Genomic DNA, 23,030 nt, shown 5'->3' with positions numbered 1-23,030 from the left:
TGATGTCAGAGGGAATGGATGAGTGTGTGTGCCTATGATGTATGTTTATGGTGTGTGTGATACATGTGTGCATGTGTGTGATGTGTGTGTATGGTGTGTGTAATGTGTGTGTATATGACGTGTGTGTTTATGGTGTGCATCATGCATGTATGTATGTGATGTGTGGTGTCAGGGGGATGCATGAGTGTGTGTGTGTGGGTGGTGGGGGTGGTGTCAGGAGGGGATGTGTGCCTATGATGTGTGTTTATAATGTGTGTGTGATATGTGTGTGCATGTGTGTGATGTATGTGTATGGTGTATGTGATATTTGTGTATGATATGTGTTTTTATGGTGTGTGTGACGTATGTGTGTATGTGATGTGTGTGATGTGGTGTGGTGTTAGGGGGATGCATATGTATGGATGTGTATAACTTGTATTTCATTTTCATTAGCCATAAAAAGAGTGTCGGCCTGTTATATGTTTCTACTAAAATTATTCAAATGTATAAGTTTGTTATAGAATTCCGTTTTGTGCATCCCAAATATGAGTTGTGTGTCAATTTACAATCAATAAATCTTATAAGCTCGGAGTTTGCATAAAAAAAAAAGAGTGTTGGGTAGGAGTCTAGGGGCTCAGCTCAGGCTTATGCCGTAGCTACTTAGGAGGCTGGCTGAGGCAGGAGTCCACAAAGAGGACCTGCTGAGCTACAATGGGAGTTCAAAACCAGCTAGGAAACTTAGTGAGCCCCTGTCTCAAAATAGAAAGTTAAAAAAAAAAAAAAACAACAAAAAAAACCCCCTTTCCTCTGAGAATTTACAACTTTATAAAGCAGGGTTAGAAGTCCCTACAGACCCTTTCTGTTCGCCTTGATCGCATCACTTCTGAGACCGTGGTCTCCTGTTTTCTTTCAGGAGTTGGGATGGAGCAAAAAGCAAGAGCAGAAAATACAGAGAGAAGAAAAACACAGATACCGTATAGATTTAAACTACCTCCCTAGAGAGACGCGATATTTCAAATTAGCAGTCCGGAACTCCTGTCTCTTTCTCTGTGTTTTAGGATCCGAGGAGGCAGAGACCATTGACAAATAAGCTGCTGATGGAGTGGGCCTCGTGGAAGATGTGTGATGTAAATTAAGCCTTGACAGGTATTATATGCCACCCTTCTCATTAGCATAAAATTTATGTCTGAGTCTCAGCTACGAGTTTGCCAGGTTCTGACTAATGTGCAGTAAAGTTACACAATATTTTGTGTTTATAATTTTTAATTACACTCCTGGAAAATTGATTTTTAAAAGGGTGTGAGTTTTCTTTCTGCTTCTCTTCAGATTGAGCCACTTAATCGAAATAGCACGTTTAAAAAAGAAATTCCTAGCAAAAGGAAATTCAGGAAACAATTGGCTTTGCTGTATATGCCATCCACAATGCTTCTCCATGGCAAGTGAGGTTTTGGGCTCCGACCAGGAAAACACAAACTGCTGTCACATTCAGTGAGGGAACTAAACTCCTAAACTCCAGTAGACTGTAAAACAAGGAACGGAAGAGGGAAGCCAGAAAGGAGACTTTTGTAATGAGAATCAAGCTGAAGTCCCTAAACTGTTAAGGGAGGAGATCGGGGGTCATTGGTCATTAACTGGAGCATAACGGAAGGATGGAGAATAAGGCTTTTCTCTCACTCCAGTTCTCTAATTTTTAGTTTGTGATTCTGATTGGTCACATGCAGCTGGGAGCTGGTGCCTAAGGAAGCCACAGAAATGTGGCTTTAGGTATACAAACCAGAGGAAGACCGAAGAGTGGGTATGGCCTAGGATCCTTATGAGTGATTGTTTTGGGGGGAATGGGAGGTAGATGTCCACAACACATTGTTAAATGTACAATGTTGTGCACCCTATGAGTCTATTCAGATAAAAATGTATGTATTTAGCAAAGTGAAAGGACAAAAGGTGTTTATCGAAATAGTAACCGTGGTCATGTAAACGTGGTGGCATGATTATTGATTTTACTTAACTACCCTCTGCCTTGTTTTATATGTGTTCATTTTCTACACTAAAGATTACTTTTGAAGGAGGTTAGGAGACAAGGAGGTTACTGACCCCAGAACGGCCTGTATATGTCCTGAAAGCCTCCTTCAGGCAAAGCCAGTGTTTCTGGTTCAGCCTCACAAAGGATTTGATAATATTGTTTACATGGTTTGATGTTGATTATTTACTTATAGCATTAACACAGTGGCTTGCAGTACCTTCCATCAAAGGAAAACTTGGTGGATTAACGTTAAAATCACTCTCATAAGAAGAGTCAGTTATGCATCTCTGGCCATATCTTGCACTGATGCTAGTAGTTTTGCAATTTTTCTGAACTTAGTTACCTTTATTTTTACAAATATTGCATGTCCATTTGTTGATTGGTCAATCGACTGGTTTGGCTCTTTGAGACAGGTAGCTTAAGCTGACTTCAAATTCTCCACGTAGCCCAGGGTGACTTTGAACAGGTCCCGAGTGCTGGAATTGGAGGGGTATGCAACCACCCCTGGCTGACTTGTCTTTTTAAACGAAGAAAGTTTGTAGCTCTGTAACTTGGGTTGTCTTTTTTTTCTTCCATTTGGAATACTCCAAGTCTTTGTAGCTTACCCAGCTAACCTTCTATTTATCCATTTGGCGGTTGCTAAGATTTGCTTATACTATAATGTCAGTGATTCTTCATGTCAGTCACAAGAACTGTACTGCATAGGATAGGGCAAATATTTGTGCTCATTGCTTTGAAATCTCAAGCTGGCAGGCACCACTCTCTAAATACAGACCAGGATTAACTGAGCGGTGGAGCAAGAGTACACAGTAACTCCTCTTATGAATTCTTCAACACTGCTATTGTAGAAGAACCTGTGGAAGGATTTAATCTCAAGTAGGCAGAAACTTTGGAAATAGTGGGAAATGTCCACCTTCTGAACCACAGTTTTAAGAAAACTGTGACAAGCTTTATGCCATCAAAGACATCCAAATATTTATAAAATATGTTTCTATGCTTCTGTTTCAAAGATTTCGGTATCATTGTTTACATTTTCAGGAAATTATTTGGGTGTTTCTACTGGTTCTAGAATTAAGTGGTTTGTGTCAGTCAGCTTTCATTGCTGTAACAAACTGCCTAAACTAAACATATTGGAAGAAGAAAATTTTATCTTAGCTCAGGGTTTCAAAGAGTGCAGTCCGAGGTGAGAGACTGCCATTTCTTTGAGAGGAGACAGAATGTCCTGGCTGGGAAAGTGTGTGGCAGAAGAGGATGCTTGTCTTATGGCACCTAGAGAGCAAAGAAAGGGTGGAAGAGGGGTCGGGATTAAATAAATGATAAGGCAAGTGTGCATAATAATGTGTGTGCCTAGTTCCTCCAACAACAGTTTCATGTAAGTTATAGTTCCCCGAGGCAGGCACCCAAGGACCTACTCCTTTCAACAAGGTCCTACGTCCTGTTTCCATCACCTCTCAGTCGCCCATCACATTATGAACCCCTCATCAGTGCCCTCATGATCCACTCGTACCCGAAAGACACCATCTCTGAACATAGGTGCATCAGAGATCAAGCCTTCAACAAATTTGGGCCTATTTAATATTTAGTCAGGCTGTGCTAGTTTTCATCCAGTTAGAAATGTAAGGGCAGAGCCAGGGAGATGACTCAGAGGGTAAAGGCACTTGCTGTCAAGCCTGAGGACTAGACCTGGATTCCCAAAAGCCACATGGGCGGACTGATTCCACACTTCACAAGAAGGTAACTCAGTCGCACCTCCCTCCTTGAACACATAAGACAATTCAATCAATAAATATAAATATTAAAAGAAAAAAAGAGTAAGGACAAAGATAACGATTAGAAAAGATCACGCTAAAAGTGATAGGAAGTAAAAATAGTGTACTTAAAACTACAGGGGTAGCTGGATGTTTCATGAAAATGGTGGCAAAAGAAAAATACTTCTTATGAGCAGCAGCAGAACCTTAAAGCAGAGTGAAGGGAGAGAGGAGACGTTTGATAGGAAAGGGAGGCAGATGTGCTTAACTGGAAGAAATATTGGTTAACTTTTAGTTGTGATCACACTTTGGTGGTGTCTGTGTGAAGCAAATGTTTTGGCTCCAGACTTGTTTCTTCTCCTTTTATGTTTTCTTAGTTTTTTTTTTTTTTCCCCCAACCTGAAGACAGGAGAATAAGATGCATTCTTTCTGACTGTCTATGAAGGTCAATGAGAACACGGCTGGGGTGTTAAGCCACTTGCTGGAGAATTTATCTTGCAGGTGGAAAGAGTCAGAGATGGGGACAAAGTCCACCAGGAGGAAATGGTCCTAGTTGTACTTTATAATGGAAAATAGGATCATTTCTCTCATGAGAGTGGAGATAGAAAGGGCCTAAGACATCATTAGACAGTAAACACGTCTACGAGCAAGCGAATGAAACAACAGTGGCCACCGTTGTCTCCTCTTAAATAATATCAATACTCCATTCCTTTGTTCAAGTAGTGCTAATATATTCTTTTTGGAAAAACATACAAGTAAAAAATGGTTCAGAAAAGTACAATGAAGACACAATACTCAAATTTCCTGATCTTCCAGCTTCCAACAGTGATGGGCCACTGCACCACTTTCCCTTGATTTTGGACTAAGTACCATTTCCTTAGCCCTTGTCCAGCCTCATCACTTTACTGTCCTGCTTAGATCTGCACATTTTCTATGTATCAGCACCCCAGAAAGCAGAGTTCATATGTCTGAGGCATTTGGTTCTGAAGAAACATTGTCTTAGAGGCCAGAGAAATAGCTCAGCCAGCAAAGGCTGATCACAAGGACTGGATGCGTGGGATCACCATGGTGGAAGAGAAGGACACCAGGAAGTTGCCTTCTGACCTCCACACTGGGGCCATGGCATGTATTTGTGCACACATACAAGCACACAATATTAATGTAACAATAAAGAATACAGTCTCAATCGACTGATAATTGATAATTCCAACAGAGTAGCTGATCTTCATTTGTATATGGGAACCTTAATGAATAAGACATGCGTTAGGGAGTGTTGTTGTGACAGAGATGCCTGAAGATGAAGATGGCACTGGAAGTCTCTGCAGAAACATTTACCTATAGAGAAAGCCTCTTTAAATGTCAGCCTTGACCGGACTCCCAACTGCCATAAGACAGACTTGGAAGATCACAACAGGCCACGCCATCAAGGAAGGCCACAAAGATGCAAAGGACACCGTGGCTGAGATGGTGAGTCCCGGGAAGCAGGCCTGGCTGCCTCTTCCGGGGGCTCTGGGTACAATCGCTTAATTGTACCTTGGCCTTCCCTTCACAGCCATGTAAGAAGTCAAGTTCTTTATTTTGGTCTTTTATTGACAACGTACTACCCCCAACCCACATGGGACCTGTAGTGGAGGGGGAGTCGGGGCGGAGGAAGCGTCGAGATGTTTTTTCGAGCAACTTGGGAGGAACTTGGCGCTGAGTTGAGCACGGGGTGTCCAGGTTGGCGCGCGGTCGCCGGCGGGTGGGACGGCCCCTCGGCCAGGCGGGGAGCGCGGAGGGGGCCGGGCTAGCAGCTTGGAGGCAGGACGCGGCGGGTCATTGTTTCCCCGACCGCTCCTCCCCGCCGGTCCGGCGTCACTGGCGGGGCGCCCGGGGCGGGCGGCGGGTTATTTATAGTGCTGGCTGCGCGCGTCACGGAGCCCGGCCCGGCTGACGGGGGCCGCTGACGCGCTTGGCCGCGGGGCCGAGGGCGCGGGGTGCGCGCGGGGCGGCGACAATGGGCCGGAGCGCGCGCCTCCCCTGGCCGCGGCGGGGCCGCTCTCCGGCCCCCGCCCCCGCTCGCCTCCGCGGCCCCCCGGCGTGGGTAGCTGGCGGGCCTCCCTCGGCCCCGGGACTCCCCGCTCGGCGGTCCGCGCTCCTGGCCGCGCGCCCGGACTGCACGGCGAGCTGGAAGCCGGCTGCGCGACCACTCTGCGCCCGGGGACGCGGCGATCTGGGGCCGGGAGCGCCGGGCAGGTAACGTTTCCTGGACCGGGCTGGGGGCTCGGGGAGGGCCGGTGGCAGCCCTGCCCGGACTCCTGTCCCCGCGCTGTCCCGCGCCGGTGCAGGAATCCGAGGTGGGTGTGGAGCGTCAGAGCGGGAGAGAAACTTCGGTGTGACCAGCCCCAACAGGCTCCTCCCGAGAGGAGGACACGGGCACCATGTCGCCCGCCTCCTTAGCCCCTCCCCGGCCACTCCTTCCCCTCGTCTCCCCCTTACCGATGCCCGGGACCCCCACCAGCTGGTTCCCATCCTGGCCCTCCCAAGCCCACTGTCGCGCTGGCAAGGACTTTTAGGGACTTGTGGGCCGCGGAGGCCAACCCTGAGCCCTGCCCTTCCGGCTGCTCTGCAGCCCCCTCGCACGTGGCAGGCAGGCAGGCTGGCTGAGAACTTGCTGTGCCTTCTAGGAAATTGCAATCGATTCGTAATGCACTTTCGCTAATTGGGAGTTCAAAATTAAACTTTAATAAAGCATTTGTGTCGTCTCATCTAATTGTGAAAGCTTCCATTCGTCCTAGTAGATAGACTCTTAAGTCTCAAGTTAATGGCGCTAAGCTAGATTTCCCCCCCAAGTACAATTCTGTCAGCCTTCCTTGGCGCAGCTGGATTTCTGTAAGGTACAGATGTTGCTAATGGCAGCTTAAGCACGGATGGGCAGATAGCATACGGAATGCAACATGTTGCCATATGGTTCCTTTAGCCTTTCACCTCCAGGGATATCAATCATATATATTCTGGGAGGAACCTAATGACTCTCTGAACAGCAAAATGAATTACCTGGTACAATTTATATCCCTTGACCTGATGCGTTATAACAACAGGAAGATAGCATCGCCCAATTGCTGTAGTATAAATTGAGTTACAGAGCTACATTTCAAATTCTATATCAACCATTAGTAGTTTGAGGGGCCCGGTCACATCATTCTGGCTGTGAAATCTGTTTCTGCATTCCCTCCTCCCTCCATCCTCTAGACATGCAAAATTGATAAAGTTTAACCAAACTGGTATTGGAAATTGAGGTGTGGAGAAGTGGAAAATACAACTTCCGGAGTTAGTTACAGTTAGCATTCTTCAAGAGCATCACACTTTAAAGCCAGAAAATCAAACGACTCCGAGGAAATATGGTTTCAGTGTAACTCCTAAATCTAGGTACTTATTTGAAATTCTCCACCTAAAACAAACAAAATCCTACTTCAACTCTTAAGGAAAACACTTCTAAGAAATAATGAACTGTAAGAAACCCAAGTAGAACTTTTTCTGCAAACCAGTTCCTGTACCCCATTCCTTCTCTCCGTGTCTTAATCCAAGTCATGATTGTGGAGATAATAATGACTTTTTTCTTCCAAGATGTCAGCATCTACATACTGAAGTCATCGCTTAGGTCCTCCTGGAATGACTTAGTAATATTTCATATTAGATCTTTAAATCTCCTGGTGACTAATAAAACATTGTACCTGCCTTTAAGCTTGGATTATACACGTGGTTGTGTTTTTACCACAGTCCATATTTTTAATTCACAAATGCAGATCACAGTGGAAGATAAGCAATGACCTAAGGGCACAAATTAAAGTGTCATTCAAATTTAAATTTCATGTTTACATTTATATGAAAGGGTATCTTAAAGCTAGGTACTTAATATCTAGAGTTTTTTTGCATTCAACAATATGTAAAAAAAGTAGTTCATGTGAGCTGATAGACTAGCAAAATACATGAATAGACATGAGTGGTCTAAAAGTGTATTTACTTTTGATTTTATACTTTTTCAGAAAGTGTAACATTTTTGAAAGTTTATACATCATATTCTTTTAGGGTCATTTTGAAAGGACAAGATGACCCCCCCACACACACACCCACACACCCACACACCCACACACACATCTTGTAATGGCTGATGGTTTGTTAACTAGTGCTTGAATTAGTTCGGACATTCTGATTATTATACCTAACATCTTTTGCATAGCTACATAGAAAAAAAAAGCTTATGCAGAACAAATTAGGATATGGCTAGCTTATGGCAAGTTTCTTTGCTGAGGCTGTTTTGTGTAATCTTTTAATCGCCAAGGTTTTAGTGTGCTCTGCAGGACCAGTACTCTTAGGAGTTTACACTCAGATCAGTAGTGAGCTTGTCAGTAATGACTCCATCTTCGTGACCTGTGAGTTGACAGTGACTGTGTCCTTTAATCAGTCACACTGAACCTGCCTTATAAAGCTGTTATTGTCATGGGTAGATACTGCAACCATTTGTCAAGGCCTGTGATTATTAAAGTGTCCCTCCTTCCAATGCAGGCCAAAAGGCCTGCTGGGCTTCATTTCAGAGTTCAAGCAAGATCTCCAGCAGCACTGTTTGCTCTCTCCAGTTGTAGCATTATGTGTCCATTTCATGAATAATTGCGGGCACCTTTGCAGATACGAACGTACGTTTTTGTTTTTTTTTGTTTTTGTTTTTGTATACTTACATGGCAGCAAACCTAAGATATGTACCTTACAGCATCATTTCATTTTAAATGAACATTTGCTAGATGTGCACTGTTACTCTAAATAATGTGGCTGGCTGCCAAGGAGAACACCAGGACTAGAAAGTACTAGAATTGCTATTGTCCACTAGGAAATCACTTCATATTTTTTCAATTACTTCTTTCAGTGTTGCCCTTCCATGTTGTTAATCTGAGAATTTGTTTAGACAGAAAAAATTTTGAAAACATGCTTGTGTTGGCCAAGAAGGTATTTCTGTGTTTCTGTTTCCTGTAGACATAGGCCTTTATCTCGTGCTGGCATGTTTATTCCAACTGAACAACAACAACAACAACAAAAAAGGACTTACAACTAGGTATATTCCCCACACTAAGTGACTTTAATTGTGATATAAACCTACCTGCTTTTCTTTTTCCTTTTCTTTTTTTTTCTCACAAATACATTTGTTATCATTATGTACACTATTGATGGTTTTCTCAAGGTGGCGTGGAATGAGTTATGAATAGGCATTAGGCTTCTAGTAAAACTTCCTTCAGCTAAGTGGGGGTGTGAGTCACCAGGAAAGAGTGTGGACCCATTGCACTTGAATTTGCTTTTCAAATTCAAAACTCATATTGTTGCGTTAGAAACTTGTTTCTCTCTTTTATGAGCATTTCACTATGAAAAATATAATAAGTTTCTGTCTGTACTATTAACCTAGCCAAGCAGGAGCACTCTCTTATTCCCATCGATATGCAGCTTTGTTTTTTATATGGGTTGGCATGAGTGCCATACAAATACCACATAAAAAAACTGACTTGTGTTGCCCTTACTTTGACTGAAGATTGACAGGAGCTCTTTAATTAATCTTGTTCTCTTTCATGTTCTGTATTCAGATATTGAAATACAGTATTTTTATACATTTATAAGATTGTGTTTGCATTTATTTAATTTATGTTTCTTTTTTTAAGGCATGTAGCCTTGAATGTTTGTTCTCTTTTTTTTTTTCCACATCATTACTCTGGTACTGCTTGATGTAACTTGATTAGCTCCCTCCCCAGTCATGATTGGTAATTAAAATAGGCATTAAAATTAGTCACTTAGCAATTTTGCTGTTCAATTGGCAATTAAATTACTTAATTGCAATTAAAGTCCTAATTTTAATTGGCAAAATGATAGATGTAGATTTAAGATAATATGTATAAATACTTTAATAAGTGTCTATATAAGGATTACTTAATTACTCAACTTCAAGTTTATGCTGTTAACTTTAGAACTTTTAAGTGAGCAATGAAATTTATATTACATCTATTCAAAGGATATGGTAATTAGATTTATTACTTATCAGTATAAGGGTCCTTGCGATAAGTTACTTTTGTAGTGTTCAAATTGTAAGCTTGATAATTGAGAATTATGTTAAGGAAAAGGGCATATATGTCTTTGTCTGAATTTATCAATACCTTATTTTCTTTTTCATTAAATTAAGTGTTTCTCTACCAATTAGCTTTAAGGAAAAAGTAAAATGTTCACTAAATGTAGAAAAAAAAACTAGAAAATGCCACCTGTGATTTACATATGAGTTTTGCAAAGTGTATATATTTATCTGTTTAAAGAAATGTTGTCTAGAACTGTTAGAATAACTAATGTCATTGGCTCTTGTTAGAATTTCAGGTGTCTTTTATATTAGTATATAACTTTATCCTCAGGATCTTTAAATGTGTTTAGGACATTGTACATTTTAATGTCTTCCATGCTTACTGAAATAAGCAAATAAATTCTAAAACAAAGTAATCCTTCTTTCTAGTAGAAGAGAATTTTTTCGTAAGAAAATATTAAGTCATTAATATAAAAGCAAGTATTAGAAGAACACTGCAAGCCAAGTATTAAGAAAAAATAACCAAAGATTTTTATTATGTAAAGTAGTTTTTGAGTGACATGAGGTTTTACCATATGTTCAGTTTTATGATTTTAATTTATAAGTAGAAGCTTCTAGAAAAAAATGCTGTTTACTTCTGCGCATCTTTACACATTTTCTAGAATTGAGTTCTGAATTAAAGTAAGACATTTTAAAAATCAATGGTCTTCGGTGAAAACCAGGCTGAGTAAAACTGAATACATGCTGCATCTATCCAGAATGTGAATATCAAAGAAGCCACTGACTCCTCCTCTAAGTATCCTGCAGGAAAGGTGCAGTTTGGCTGATTAATAACTCGTGAATGCAAATGAAACAGCAAAAGCAAAACAATAAAACATCTCCAGTACTAATTTTTTTCTTTTGAGCAACAGACGTTTTAAAGTGAAATTTTCTTTCTTCAGTCACCGCTGTAAGACTGCCTACCGAATAGCAACAAAGGCTGTGAGCTAAAGTCTGTTCTAACATCATGTAAAATACATCCCATTTTAATGCCTATAAGTTTCCATACCGACCATATTTTAAAGAAATCTCATGAAGTTGCCTCAACTCTGACAGCCTAACAGGTATGTCTGTTTCATTGTATCTGCATTGTGAAGTCTCTGAATTCATTTGGGGAGAACACTGAAATCAGTCCCCAGAGGCCTCTTCCCCATGCATTAGAATAGAAAATCCTATGGGATTACATTTATGTTTGCTCTCTAAATTATACCAAAAGCTCAGTTTTATTAAGTATAATCTTCTTAGCCATGCATAAAATAAAATACTTAGGTTTAGATGTGAGTTTATGTGCATTTATACTGATTTTCAATGAAAATATTTTTCTACACACAGGCAAATATATTCTGCTTAGTATGTGTTAGTATCATAAAAGGTAATATAACACTTTCATCAGTGCTTTTTGAGGTCACATCATTATATTTATTAATAACAACTTATAATTTATATAAGGGGGAGCTACTATGGATAGCACCATTTTTTTTTTGCTTCCATTATTTTAAATTATTAAGAAAATAGACCTTTATTGTGGGGAAAGTTTACACATTTAAACATGGCAATAATTTAAAGTTATATCAGACTCTGGATCCAGAAAAAAAAATTGTCATTTTAATTGAGTTATAAAATACTTTATTTGAAATATTTATGTGTAAGAATGTAGAAGGGTTGCAGCCACATAAATGCAGAATTTCAGTTCCTTTTAGCCTAAAGCATCGTTTTAACATTTTCTGAAAGGTTGTTCAATTCTACATTTTGATTCCATTATATGTGTAATTAAACCTCCATGCACAAAAGCATTCTCTTATGTACTAGCAAATATACCCACAGGAATTCTCTCCTAAACTATAATTTATTTAAACATGTAATCATAGGATTTTAAAACATGCTTTCATTTTTCCAAACTATATGCCAATTTGAACTGCTTTGAGATAAAATGGGAGATTTTATTGCCATTTTGGTTTTTTTCCTCTGTGACCTAACAGTGAGTTAAACATGGGCAGGAGGAAATAAAGAAAATCCATTGTGAACCAAATTCCATGTGTTGAACTGTTTCCGTTTTGGACAAAATAGAAAAAAATAAAAGAGTTGTCATTGTTTATGAATTCCAAACAATATGAACATTTGGGCCTGCAGAAATTTCTCCTGGGGCTTAGTTAGCCTAAGTAGTAAATAGCTAATTGTGTGTGTGTGTGTGTGTGTGTGTGTGTGTGTGTGTGTGTGTGTGAGAGAGCGCGCGCGTGCGTGTGCTTGTGTGAGAGTGTTTCTGGAACATTGTGGAGTCAGGCCCCCTACTGACAAGATCAGTCAATTGCAGACCTTGTCTTTACTCCTGCAGTTTTATCCCTTCAGAATCAAGTGGGAAAAAAAGCAGTCTGAGGTTTTGAGCACGGACCTTGTGTACTTCCCGATCTGTGCACTGGATCCTTACCACCTGGAGCACGTGCGAGCTCTGCTCCAAACTCCAACTTTAGAATAGTCTCAGCCAAGAATTAGTATAAGCGAGTTTGAGTCTTTCCTAAGTAGTAGTAACATCCCAGGAAGCTGAAGCTGAATTTGAAGAGAGGGAAAACTCACACACGGATGTCTTCACTTTCTCTCATATACATGTTATCATGAATCTATTCTCACTTATTATTGTATTAAATTGCTATGACCACTGCCTTTTGATTTTGGGTATATCACGACTTGAAGCAAAGGCTCTTGTTAGAGAACCATGAACCGCAAGTTGCTAAAGAATAATAAGTCACATTACTGTGCTTGTTCCGTGGTGCTCAATATAAAAACTCCGGGCCCCCTTTCCTCTCTCTGGGAGGGCATTTTTCAAAATGTCCTCAGACTCAACTCAACCCAGACTGAGTGTTTTCAATGACTGAGGGAGAGGAGTGTTCAGAGGGCAACATATCTACTTAGCCGCATTTGTGTAGGGAGGGCTGTGGTTAAGATCTTAAACTTCTCTTGGTACTCGCTCTCCTGGAACTGTATTAAAAAATAATAACTTCCACCCCAGTGTAGCTAAGCTTGGGTTTCCGACTGTCTGAAAATAGCTGCCGGGAACCGGGCCCACCGCGTGGATCAAGGAAAGCTCCCCCTGACCGCACCCTGCTCCCTCGCGGAAGGGGAAGGGAACCCGGGAGGGCGCCTGTGAGCTGGAGTTGCTGCTATTTTGGGCCCAGCCTGGCCGGTGCGTCAATGCCTGCGCCCCTGCGTCACCGCCACCCCCACCCCCTTCCTTCTCCATTGCTCTCCAAACTCTCACTTTTTCCCTTTCGTTCGCGTGGAATCGCTTCTGCCCACGGGGCGCTGACGCTGCCGAGCTCACACTAATAAGCTGTTCTTCACCCTGCCCCCTCTTGCACCCTCCCCCCACTTCCTGGTTTTATTTTATTTTTTTATTTTTTCTCGCGCCCACTAGGGCACTGCTGAGCCGTAGCAGCAGCAGCTGGAGAAGCAGCCGCAACATCTGGGGGAAACTTAAGGTGGTCACGTAGGTTTCCCCGAGGCTGATGCACAGTGGAGCCCGCGGCTTGTCTGGGCAGCCGCAGGGCACCCTATGGCAACGCCTCTGCAGCCGCAGGCTCGCTCCGCACGGAGCCGGCGAAGGCGGAGGTGCAGGCTAGGAATGAGCAACCCCACAACCCTGAGAGTTCCGCGGTGCTCTCCACCGGTGCTAGGATCACCGAGAGGGGGCCGAGTTGCACATCGCACAGCCCCCCTCCCCCGGCAGCTTGTGAGCGAGCCAGCGCTGGAAAGGAGGGGAGGAGGAGCGCTGTCCTGGGCGGAGAAGGGGACCCTCCAAAGTCGTCCTCCCTCGGCCCCAGCCCCTTCCTGGTCTCAGGAGAAACCCTAGGAAGTCAGACGCCCAGTTTCTCTAGGGTACTGGGAGAAAGGGTTAGCCCTCCGGAGGAGGGGCGATCCCTTTGCTAGAAAGATCCACGCGCTTGGCGGGCGGATTGTCTTGCAGAGCACAGCGGGAGGCGACTCTGAGGACTATGGTGGTAGGACACGCTCGCACAGCCCACGGGGACCCTGGGCTGAGGCGATGGGCACACACTCCCGTTTTTTTCCCCCTCGAGACGCCGCACGGCCAGTCACCACCTCGGGTTCCACTCCCTTTGCCGCTTTTTCCACCATGCTTTCTCCTTGGTTGCGGGTACGACAGCCCTTGCGTTTCAGAAACCTGTGAGAAGAGACAGGACGGGCTTGGTGGGCACAGCGAAATGTCAACGCTGTTAAGAGTTGACCGAAGGGATGGAACAGATCACCTTCCTGCTGGAGGCGCACCTGTTGCCGACTCTTTGATGCATTGTCTGCAAAAGAAAAGCAGGCAACAGTTCACTCCTACTCGTGGGGTCCTCGAAGGCCTGCCTCAGTGTCTACCTTCTCTTCCCCCACTCCCCTTTTAGCATTAATAGCTTTTTAGTTGCAGGAAAGAGGGGGCAAGAAAAATGGGCCCCATCTTCTTATCTCTAGAAGGAGGGTGGAAGATTGAGATAGAAAAAGGAAGAAGGAGATGCACGAACTATCAAAATCCTATCTAACGCCCAAGCCCTTGGAGAGCTACGAGTCTCGGGTCATCTGTCTGCACTTCCGCTAAGGACTGTGTGGAGGGTGATGTTGGGAAGCAACAAGGCACACCTCTGCCCGTGCGGCCCAGGTGCCAGCTACCTGGCCCACGCCAGCGTTCTTTTCCGTTCAAGCTTTTGTTGCCCCCTCCCCATGCGTGAGGACTCAGGGCCTGGGGGCAGGTGAAGCGTAGCATCACCGCAGGTTTCCCGGACCTGGGTTGCAGAAGTCACACTTCTTTCGGAAAAAAAAAAAAAAAGAAAAAGAAAAAACCACCCCAGTGGGCTACCAAGGTGAACGGAGAACCGTTCCCACCTTAAAATCAGCCTCAGTCGTGACGTCAGGTCGGAAATATACCAAAGCGAGCGCGGGCCAGGAGTCCGGGGAGCGCGGCAGCGCGGCGATTGGACCGCGGGCCGCTGACGCGCGCTGACGCGCGCAGACTTTAGGTGCATGTTGGCAGCGGCAGCCCGAGCCACATAAACAAAGGCACATTGGCGGCCAGGGCCAGTCCGCCCCGCGGCTCTGCACAGCTCCGCGTCCCTCTCGCCTGCCCCGCCGGCTGCCTGCCTTTTCTCCCGCCGGGCTGGCGGCGTGTGGCTCCCCCGCGCCCGGATCCCGCAGCGCTCCCGCGGACCCCGGAGCCCCGGCTCCCGAAAGGAACTGCACTTCGGCGGAGTTGAATGAATGAAGAGAGCAGAGAAGTGAGTAAGTGCGGCGGTGCCGCCGGTGGTCTCGCGTCCTCCGGGTCTCCGAGTACCGGGAACAGGTTCTCTGCAAGTGGGCGCCAGAGACGCGGAGCGCCAAGGGGCTGGGGGTGGGTGGGTGGGGGAGATGGCGAGTGGGCGCGCGCGGCTCAGCCGAGCCTTTGCTGGAACTTGGGCTGGAGCGTTAGGGGGGGAGTTGGCTGCCGGCAGAGCCTTCCGGGCTTCTCATTGGTGGATGTGGAAGGGGGACTCCCACAGTTTTAGGAGCTGCGGACTTGTCTGCGGAGATGTGCGCAAAGTTTGCTCTTGGTGTGAAATGGATTGTGGCTTGTTGGAGACTCCAGATCTCATGAACATGTGGGAAACAGTCCGGGAGAGAAAGTTTATGCGTTGCTTGGGAACAGTGTCGCTCAGCTCGCCCGCGTGCGGATGTTTCCCGGGTACCGTCGTGTAAGGGTGGTGTCGTAGAGTGTCCTGTTGCTAAGTTGCCTGAAATTTCTGGTTTTGATAAATGCTGTCCTTGGGTAGTGTGCCAGCGTGTGTGCGTGAGGTAAAGAGTGCAGTTATAAAACCGTGACACTGCTAGGGGTTAATATCCAGCACAGACGTATTTCCAAGGGCGGCGGCGGATGGGGGGGAATCAAGAGTCCTTTTTCTTTTTTCTTTTTCTGGTTAACCTTCTCCACTCCTTGAAGCAAGATCATGGAAGAACGGAGAGAGGGAGCAGAAGGAGCGGGTGTTGGGTTTCTTTATCTTTATTAACAAGTCTGTCTATGCTCTAGAATGCCTTGCCAAGTGGGAACGTCTGAAAATTGCTAGGACACAAGAGTACCTTGTCCCAGCAAGTAGGCAGCCTGTGGAAAACATTGTGGAGAAGGTGTTTAGCTTGCTGTGCTTCTAACTTTGGTGCCAATATTATATGCGTAATATCTCCTTCCCTCTGCAGTTGACCCAAGATACTTCTGGTAAAGTAGAGGTCTCTCTCATCAACTCTGGGCCATTAAAGGTGTTGAAAATCCAGTTCTCTGGAGGAACAGCAATTCACTTGTACCCTTAACCCCTAGTACTGGGTCAAAAGCAATTACAAATGCTGTACACTTGCGTCCAAACTGGCTTCTAGGTTGTCCAGGCCTTGCTAACATGTTCTAAGCGTGGGATCGCTGTTGTTGTTTTTTTTTTCACTGTATATTCTTGAGGTCTACTAACTTTCTTTTCCTTTCTGAAAGGAAAGTCCGTTTGTCTACAAGAAAAATACCTAAGAGAAGGCTTCCACTCCATGCTTTCTCTCTAGTTCAGTCTTCTCAGTCAGGTTTGAAATAAAGTAGAATGAAAATGACCCTTCCAATCTATAGCAAAGGGGCCAATTCATTATATTGTTAAGTATCAAGTAGGCTCATGGGATCACTTCCCTCCAGGATGCTTTCTCTGTGGGGATTTAGAGTGGGAGACAAGTGGTGTTATCTGCTGTTCAGCCACGTCTTTGCACGTCCTTAATTTAAGCTACAGTTTGTTAAAGTCTTCACACTCATTCCCAAGGAGGCACGGAAGGGCCTGCCTGTGAGACTGCCTCTGCCCAGCCAAATCTCGGTGGGAAAACATCCTCAAACTTCCTGTGTCTGTATTTCAGGGAGATCTGACGGGCTGGATTCCCAATTGCTTTTTTAAAAATCTTGGAAACTTTGTCCTTCGTTGAATTACGACACTGTCCACCTTTAATTTCCTCGAAAACTCCAATAACTCGGCTGAAGGTTAGTGAACTTTTCCTTTCATTACCTTTCCCGAGTTCCCCCATATCCAGAAACACAGGGCAGCAGGGTTTCCTTCGGCCTGCCCTGTGCCTTATGGGCACGGAGAACAAGTTTCTCATTGTGCAATTCAACTTCATTTCTAGACCATGGGTTCTAGAAATCCTGTCGACCCTGAGCTTCAACGTAGAGGCTCATCATATTGGCTGTGGGAAGGGGGTGGAGCGGGCGGGGGGGGGGAGCATTTGGAAATATCCGGGAGTGTAGACCCTCAACAGCTTTCCAGCTCTGGGTCGTTTGGGGATCATCAGCCCTTTCCTTTCTTCACTGCTGCTCCGACCTCTTTGGCCCTTCCCCTGCACCCCCTACCCTCTCTCTGACGCCGCGGGCTGCCGGTGTAGCTCCAGGTGTACCTGAGCCCGGAAGAAAGTGTTCAGTTGACCAGGCTGAGTGTATATCACCCTGTTTCATTTCCAGCCATGCCTTGTGTTCAGGCGCAGTATGGGTCCTCGCCTCAAGGAGCCAGCCCCGCTTCTCAGAGCTACAGTTACCACTCTTCGGGAGAATACAGCTCCGATTTCTTAACTCCAGAGTTTGTCAAGTTTAGCATGGACCTCACCAACACTGAAATCACTGCCACCACTTCTCTCCCCAGCTTCAGTACCTTTATGGACAACTACAGCACAGGCTACGACGTCAAGCCACCTTGCTTGTACCAAATGCCCCTGTCCGGACAGCAGTCCTCCATTAAGGTAGAAGACATTCAGATGCACAACTACCAGCAGCACAGCCACCTGCCCCCTCAGTCCGAGGAGATGATGCCACACTCCGGGTCGGTTTACTACAAGCCCTCCTCACCCCCGACACCCAGCACCCCGGGCTTCCAGGTGCAGCACAGCCCTATGTGGGACGACCCGGGGTCTCTTCACAACTTCCACCAGAACTACGTGGCCACTACGCACATGATCGAGCAGAGGAAGACACCTGTCTCCCGCCTTTCGCTCTTCTCCTTTAAGCAGTCGCCCCCGGGCACTCCTGTGTCTAGCTGCCAGATGCGCTTCGACGGGCCTCTGCACGTCCCCATGAACCCGGAGCCCGCGGGCAGCCACCACGTAGTGGATGGGCAGACCTTCGCCGTGCCCAACCCCATTCGCAAGCCGGCATCCATGGGCTTCCCGGGCCTGCAGATCGGCCACGCGTCTCAGTTGCTTGACTCACAGGTGCCCTCTCCGCCGTCCCGGGGCTCTCCCTCCAACGAGGGTCTGTGCGCGGTGTGCGGCGACAACGCGGCCTGTCAGCACTACGGTGTTCGCACTTGTGAGGGCTGCAAAGGTTTCTTTAAGGTGAGCAAGACTGGGCGGAGGTGGCAGGTAGCGACGACCTTGTACCTGAGACCCAGGAGTGTGCCCTAGCCTTCTGGTAGGCAGCCCAGCTCTAGGTCCCTGAAACTACCCACGGGCTGCGGAAGGGGCTTCGGGGTGTCTAAGGAAAGAAATGAGCAAGACCGGGAGAGTAAGGGTTTCAGCGCCCCCCTCCTCCTCGCCCCACAGCAACCTGCCGCCCCGGCGGGCTCCCGCCCGAAATTGCTAGAGCTAGAGTTGGAAGAGGGTTATTTGCATGTGTTAGGCTCTGTCTTCCTTGTTCAGATTGAAATTGGTTAGGACAGAGAACCGTGTCTGAGCTAACCAAGTGGAACAGAATTCCCTATGGTCAAATTAAGTGATCTCTTTATTTCGCCATCCTGATTGAATAATCTTATCATTTTAAATAGAGAAGGTCTCCAAGGAATGTAAATAATATGAATGCCCACGGATTTGTATTTACTGAGCGTCTCCTGCTCCTTCTCCTGGCATATAAAACACAGCAAGGAGCGGCAAGGTTAGCTCAAATGTTAACGCTATCAATTTTCTTCTGGTAAATGCCCTGGGGGAGGAAAAGGAAAGGAAATAGGAAGAAAAGAACAAGAAGAAAAAATTTTTTTTTAAAGGAGTAGTGTTTGTGTTTGTAAGGAAGGGACACAGACCCAAGCCATTTAAAAAAAAAAGTCTCCGGTTTACTGGTCTTTGAATTAAAAAATAATAATTTTTGGCCTACATTCTTTCCCTCTGCAGCGCACGGTGCAAAAAAACGCGAAATACGTGTGTTTAGCAAATAAAAACTGCCCAGTGGACAAGCGCCGCCGAAATCGTTGTCAATACTGTCGATTTCAGAAGTGCCTGGCTGTTGGGATGGTTAAAGAAGGTAGGGTTGGGGCAAGCTGCTGACCTCTCCTTCTGTGCCCTTGAAAGACCACCAGCTGCTTGTGGACCCTGCTCCCTGCCTCCCTCTCCCCACACACACTCCAGGATCCCACTGCCTAACGGCCCAGCCTTCTCTAAAGAAAGGCACCGGGCCCTCTTGGTCTTCGACCCAATTGGAGGAAGGTATAAAATATCTCCCCCCCCTTTTTTTTTCTTTAATGCTTCTCATTAGTAAAGTCTTTATGAGCAAGAGGAGCCCTGGGCCACCAGGTCTGGCGTCCACTGCCGCTTCCGGGGAGAACCCTGTGAGACAGCTGAGTCTGGGCTCAAGGGAACAATGTTAACGGGGCTATTTTTTTTTTTTACAGTGGTTCGCACCGACAGTTTAAAAGGCCGGAGAGGTCGTTTACCCTCGAAGCCGAAGAGCCCACAGGATCCCTCTCCCCCCTCACCTCCGGTGAGTCTGATCAGTGCCCTCGTCAGAGCCCATGTCGACTCCAACCCGGCTATGACCAGCCTGGACTATTCCAGGGTAAGAAGCTAGTGGGGCTTATCATGTGAACAAACGAACAAATGGGCAGGACCCTCTCCCTATAATCAGCTTAAGGCCCCAGACTCCAGGGTAAGGGAGGCAAACCAGGATATATGCTTCACAGCTCTGGGCTCCAGGAGACAGAGAGGTGATGTAGCTGTAGTGTAGACCTGAGCACAGGCCAGAGTGGTTGAATCTTTGTGAACCTCTATTGCCTGCGGACCATGCCTCCACCTGAGGTCTGAAAGGCAAAACCCAGACTGAGACTATGCCTCACCTTCCTTCCCAGATCTACTTTATGCGAAGTTTCTGGGATGCCGCCTCCCCTTTCCAGCCCCCCATGAAGAATCGGACTTGCTTGGGGCCAGGGAATGAGAAGAGGATGGGAGGAATAATAACTGGGGGAGGGGGTTGTCTCGGGGTCAGGGATCAAGCGCTGCAATTCCTCTTTTACTCCAGTGGTGAAAATGTGCAGGCTTCCTTCTGTTGGAGGGAGTGTGGGCAAACCTAGTAGCGATGACTGCAATATTATTAAGCTTTGCAAAGGGCGCCTCCGCTCAAGACCCACTCTGGGATTAGCATGAATACTACCGTGTCAATTGTTTTGTGGAGATAAGACTGAACGTTTCCCAGGGCTGGATGGCACTGTATTTAGTCTGTATGGAAATGGTAATTTACATATTTAAAGCAGCGACCTCATAGCACCGTCCCTAATTGAATTAATTGCCCCGGAACATCTAATTTCCTTACTGGTCAGAGAGAGGTTTAATTGTTATAAAAACCTGGCTCCCCTACTAGAAACGGGGTTAGCAATTTCACGGGTTATATATTTTAGAGAACCTCATTAAGTGCTTTTTAAAATGAAATTCCAGTTCCAGGCAAACCCTGACTATCAGATGAGTGGAGATGACACCCAACATATACAGCAATTCTACGATCTCCTGACTGGCTCCATGGAGATCATCAGAGGTTGGGCAGAGAAGATCCCTGGCTTTGCTGACCTGCCCAAAGCTGATCAAGACCTGCTTTTTGAATCAGCTTTCTTAGAATTATTTGTTCTGCGATTAGCGTACAGGTAATGAGGGAGGCCTGGAGAGGAATGAGGAAGTAAAGGAAAGGGAGGGGAAAAAAAGGGGGAGGGGGCTGGGGGGAGGGGCAAGATTTTTAAAAAGGTGGGGAAGGGAAGGAGTGAGCCCAGAAGCCTTGGGTGAATGGAGTGGAGGTGGGATAGAGGAGTTCTTGATTGTTATGAAATTAAACCCTTGCAAGGTCCACTGGTCTACATTTTATTAACTCTTCAGTAATTAGGTGCCTCTTAAATCCCTCATTTATTGCTCTTCAAGTAATTAGTTGTTTAGCTTCTCTCTCTCTCTTTTTTTCCCCTCTCTCTTTGGTATTAATTGCAGGTCCAACCCAGTGGAGGGTAAACTCATCTTTTGCAATGGGGTGGTCTTGCACAGGTTGCAATGCGTGCGTGGCTTTGGGGAATGGATTGATTCCATTGTTGAATTCTCCTCCAACTTGCAGAATATGAACATCGACATTTCTGCCTTCTCCTGCATTGCTGCCCTGGCTATGGTCACAGGTCAGTACTGCTGGTGCAGGGCGCTTCCCCTTCAGAACTTCCTCTGGTGGGACCTGGTCATGGCTTTCCCTAGTCACAGATTTTCTCTGACTCTGCCAGCTGACTAACTCCCTATGCATTCTTCTTTTGTTCCGATTGCATTTTCTGCAGAGAGACACGGGCTCAAGGAACCTAAGCGAGTGGAAGAGCTGCAAAACAAAATTGTAAATTGTCTTAAAGACCACGTGACTTTCAATAACGGGGGCTTGAACCGACCCAACTATCTGTCCAAACTGTTGGGGAAGCTCCCAGAACTCCGCACCCTTTGCACACAGGGGCTCCAGCGCATTTTCTACCTGAAATTGGAAGACTTGGTACCACCACCAGCAATAATTGACAAACTTTTCCTGGATACCTTACCTTTCTAAGATCTTCTCCCATGCCATGCACTTCAAAAGACCTGGAAAGAAAAACTATCCAGAGGGGGCTGGTCCTGGGCAGAGAGCTGGCTAAGGTGTTCAGTTCATGTCCTCTCCCTTCTGTAGACCCCTAACCCCATTCCTAAAGTAAACAAACAAACAAACAAACAAACAAACAAACAAAAACTATTTCCTAACCTGCAGGCAGAACCTGAAAGGGCATTTTGGCTCCGGGGCAAAAATGGACAACACACAGTACAGTGGTATAAACTTTTTATTATCAGTTCAAAAAATCAGTTTATTGTTCAGAAGAAAGATTGCTAATGTACCATGGGAAATGTTTGGTCATGCTTGCTTGTTACAGTTAAGACAAATGTAACACACACACACACACACACACACACACACACACACACACTCCTTAAGGGGACCCACATATTTTGCCCTTTAACAAGACTTCAAAGTTTTCTGCTGTAAAGAAAGCTGTAATATATAGTAAAACTAAATGTTGCGTGGGTGGCATGAGTTGAGGAAGGCAGAGGCTTGTAAATTTATCCAATGCAGTTTGGCTTTTTAAATTATTTTGTGCCTATTTATGAATAAATATTACAAATTCTAAAAAGTAAGTGTGTTTGCAAAAAAAAAAAATAACTACATAAAAAGGGACAAGCATGTGATTCTAGGTTGAAGATGTTATAGGCACTTGCTATTTCAGTAATGTCTATATTATATAAATAGTATTTCAGACACTATGTAGTCTGTTAGATTTTATAAAGATTGGTAGTTATCTGAGCTTAAACATTTTCTCAATTGTATAATAGGTGGGCACAAGTATCAACACATTGGAAAATCCTGACAAAAGGGACACATAGTGTTTGTAACACCGTCCAACATTTCTTGTTTGTAAGTGTTGTATGTACCGTTGATGTTGATAAAAGAAAGTTTATATCTTGATTATTTTGTTGTCTAAAGCTAAACAGAACTTGCATGCAGCAGCTTTTGACTGTTTCCAGAGTGCTTATAATATACATAACTCCCTGGAAATTACTGAGCACTTTGAATTTTTTTTGTTTTTTTTTAACGTCTAAAATTGTCAGTTAATATATTATTTTATGTTTGAGTAAGAATTTTAATATTGCCATATTCTGTAGTATTTTTCTTTGTATATTTCTAGTACGGCACATGAGATGAGTCACTGCCTTTTTTCTATGGTGTACAACGACAGTTAGAGACGCTGATTTTTTTTTTCCTGATAAGTTCTTTCTTTGAGAAAGACAACTTTAATGTTTACAACAATAAACCACGTAAATGAACAGGACTTTGTCTTATTTCTGGGTCAGGAAAAAAAAAGCGATGACCGAATAACACATATAAGAAAGAGGCAAAAGTGGA

At 45.1% G+C, this 23,030-nt stretch overlaps 1 protein-coding gene across 1 annotated transcript; it reads left to right on the top strand.

The window, feature by feature from the left end:
* Positions 1–16,774: 16,774 nt before the first annotated feature.
* Nr4a2 (nuclear receptor subfamily 4 group A member 2) lies at positions 16,775–21,858 on the top strand. The gene is made up of 7 exons (XM_059259143.1): positions 16,775–16,886; positions 17,361–18,226; positions 18,995–19,124; positions 19,492–19,655; positions 20,528–20,730; positions 21,062–21,240; positions 21,391–21,858. The coding sequence occupies exons 2-7, from the start codon at positions 17,363–17,365 to the stop codon at positions 21,645–21,647; spliced, it is 1,797 nt and encodes a 598-aa protein (XP_059115126.1). The 5' UTR covers positions 16,775–16,886; positions 17,361–17,362; the 3' UTR covers positions 21,648–21,858.
* Positions 21,859–23,030: the final 1,172 nt, after the last annotated feature.

The sequence above is a fragment of the Peromyscus eremicus genome, chromosome 4 (assembly GCF_949786415.1).
Source record: "Peromyscus eremicus chromosome 4, PerEre_H2_v1, whole genome shotgun sequence".
Classification (NCBI taxonomy): Eukaryota; Metazoa; Chordata; class Mammalia; order Rodentia; family Cricetidae; genus Peromyscus; species Peromyscus eremicus.
The sequence above is the reverse complement of the archived record's forward strand: the minus strand, read 5'-3'. Positions and strand labels throughout refer to the sequence as shown.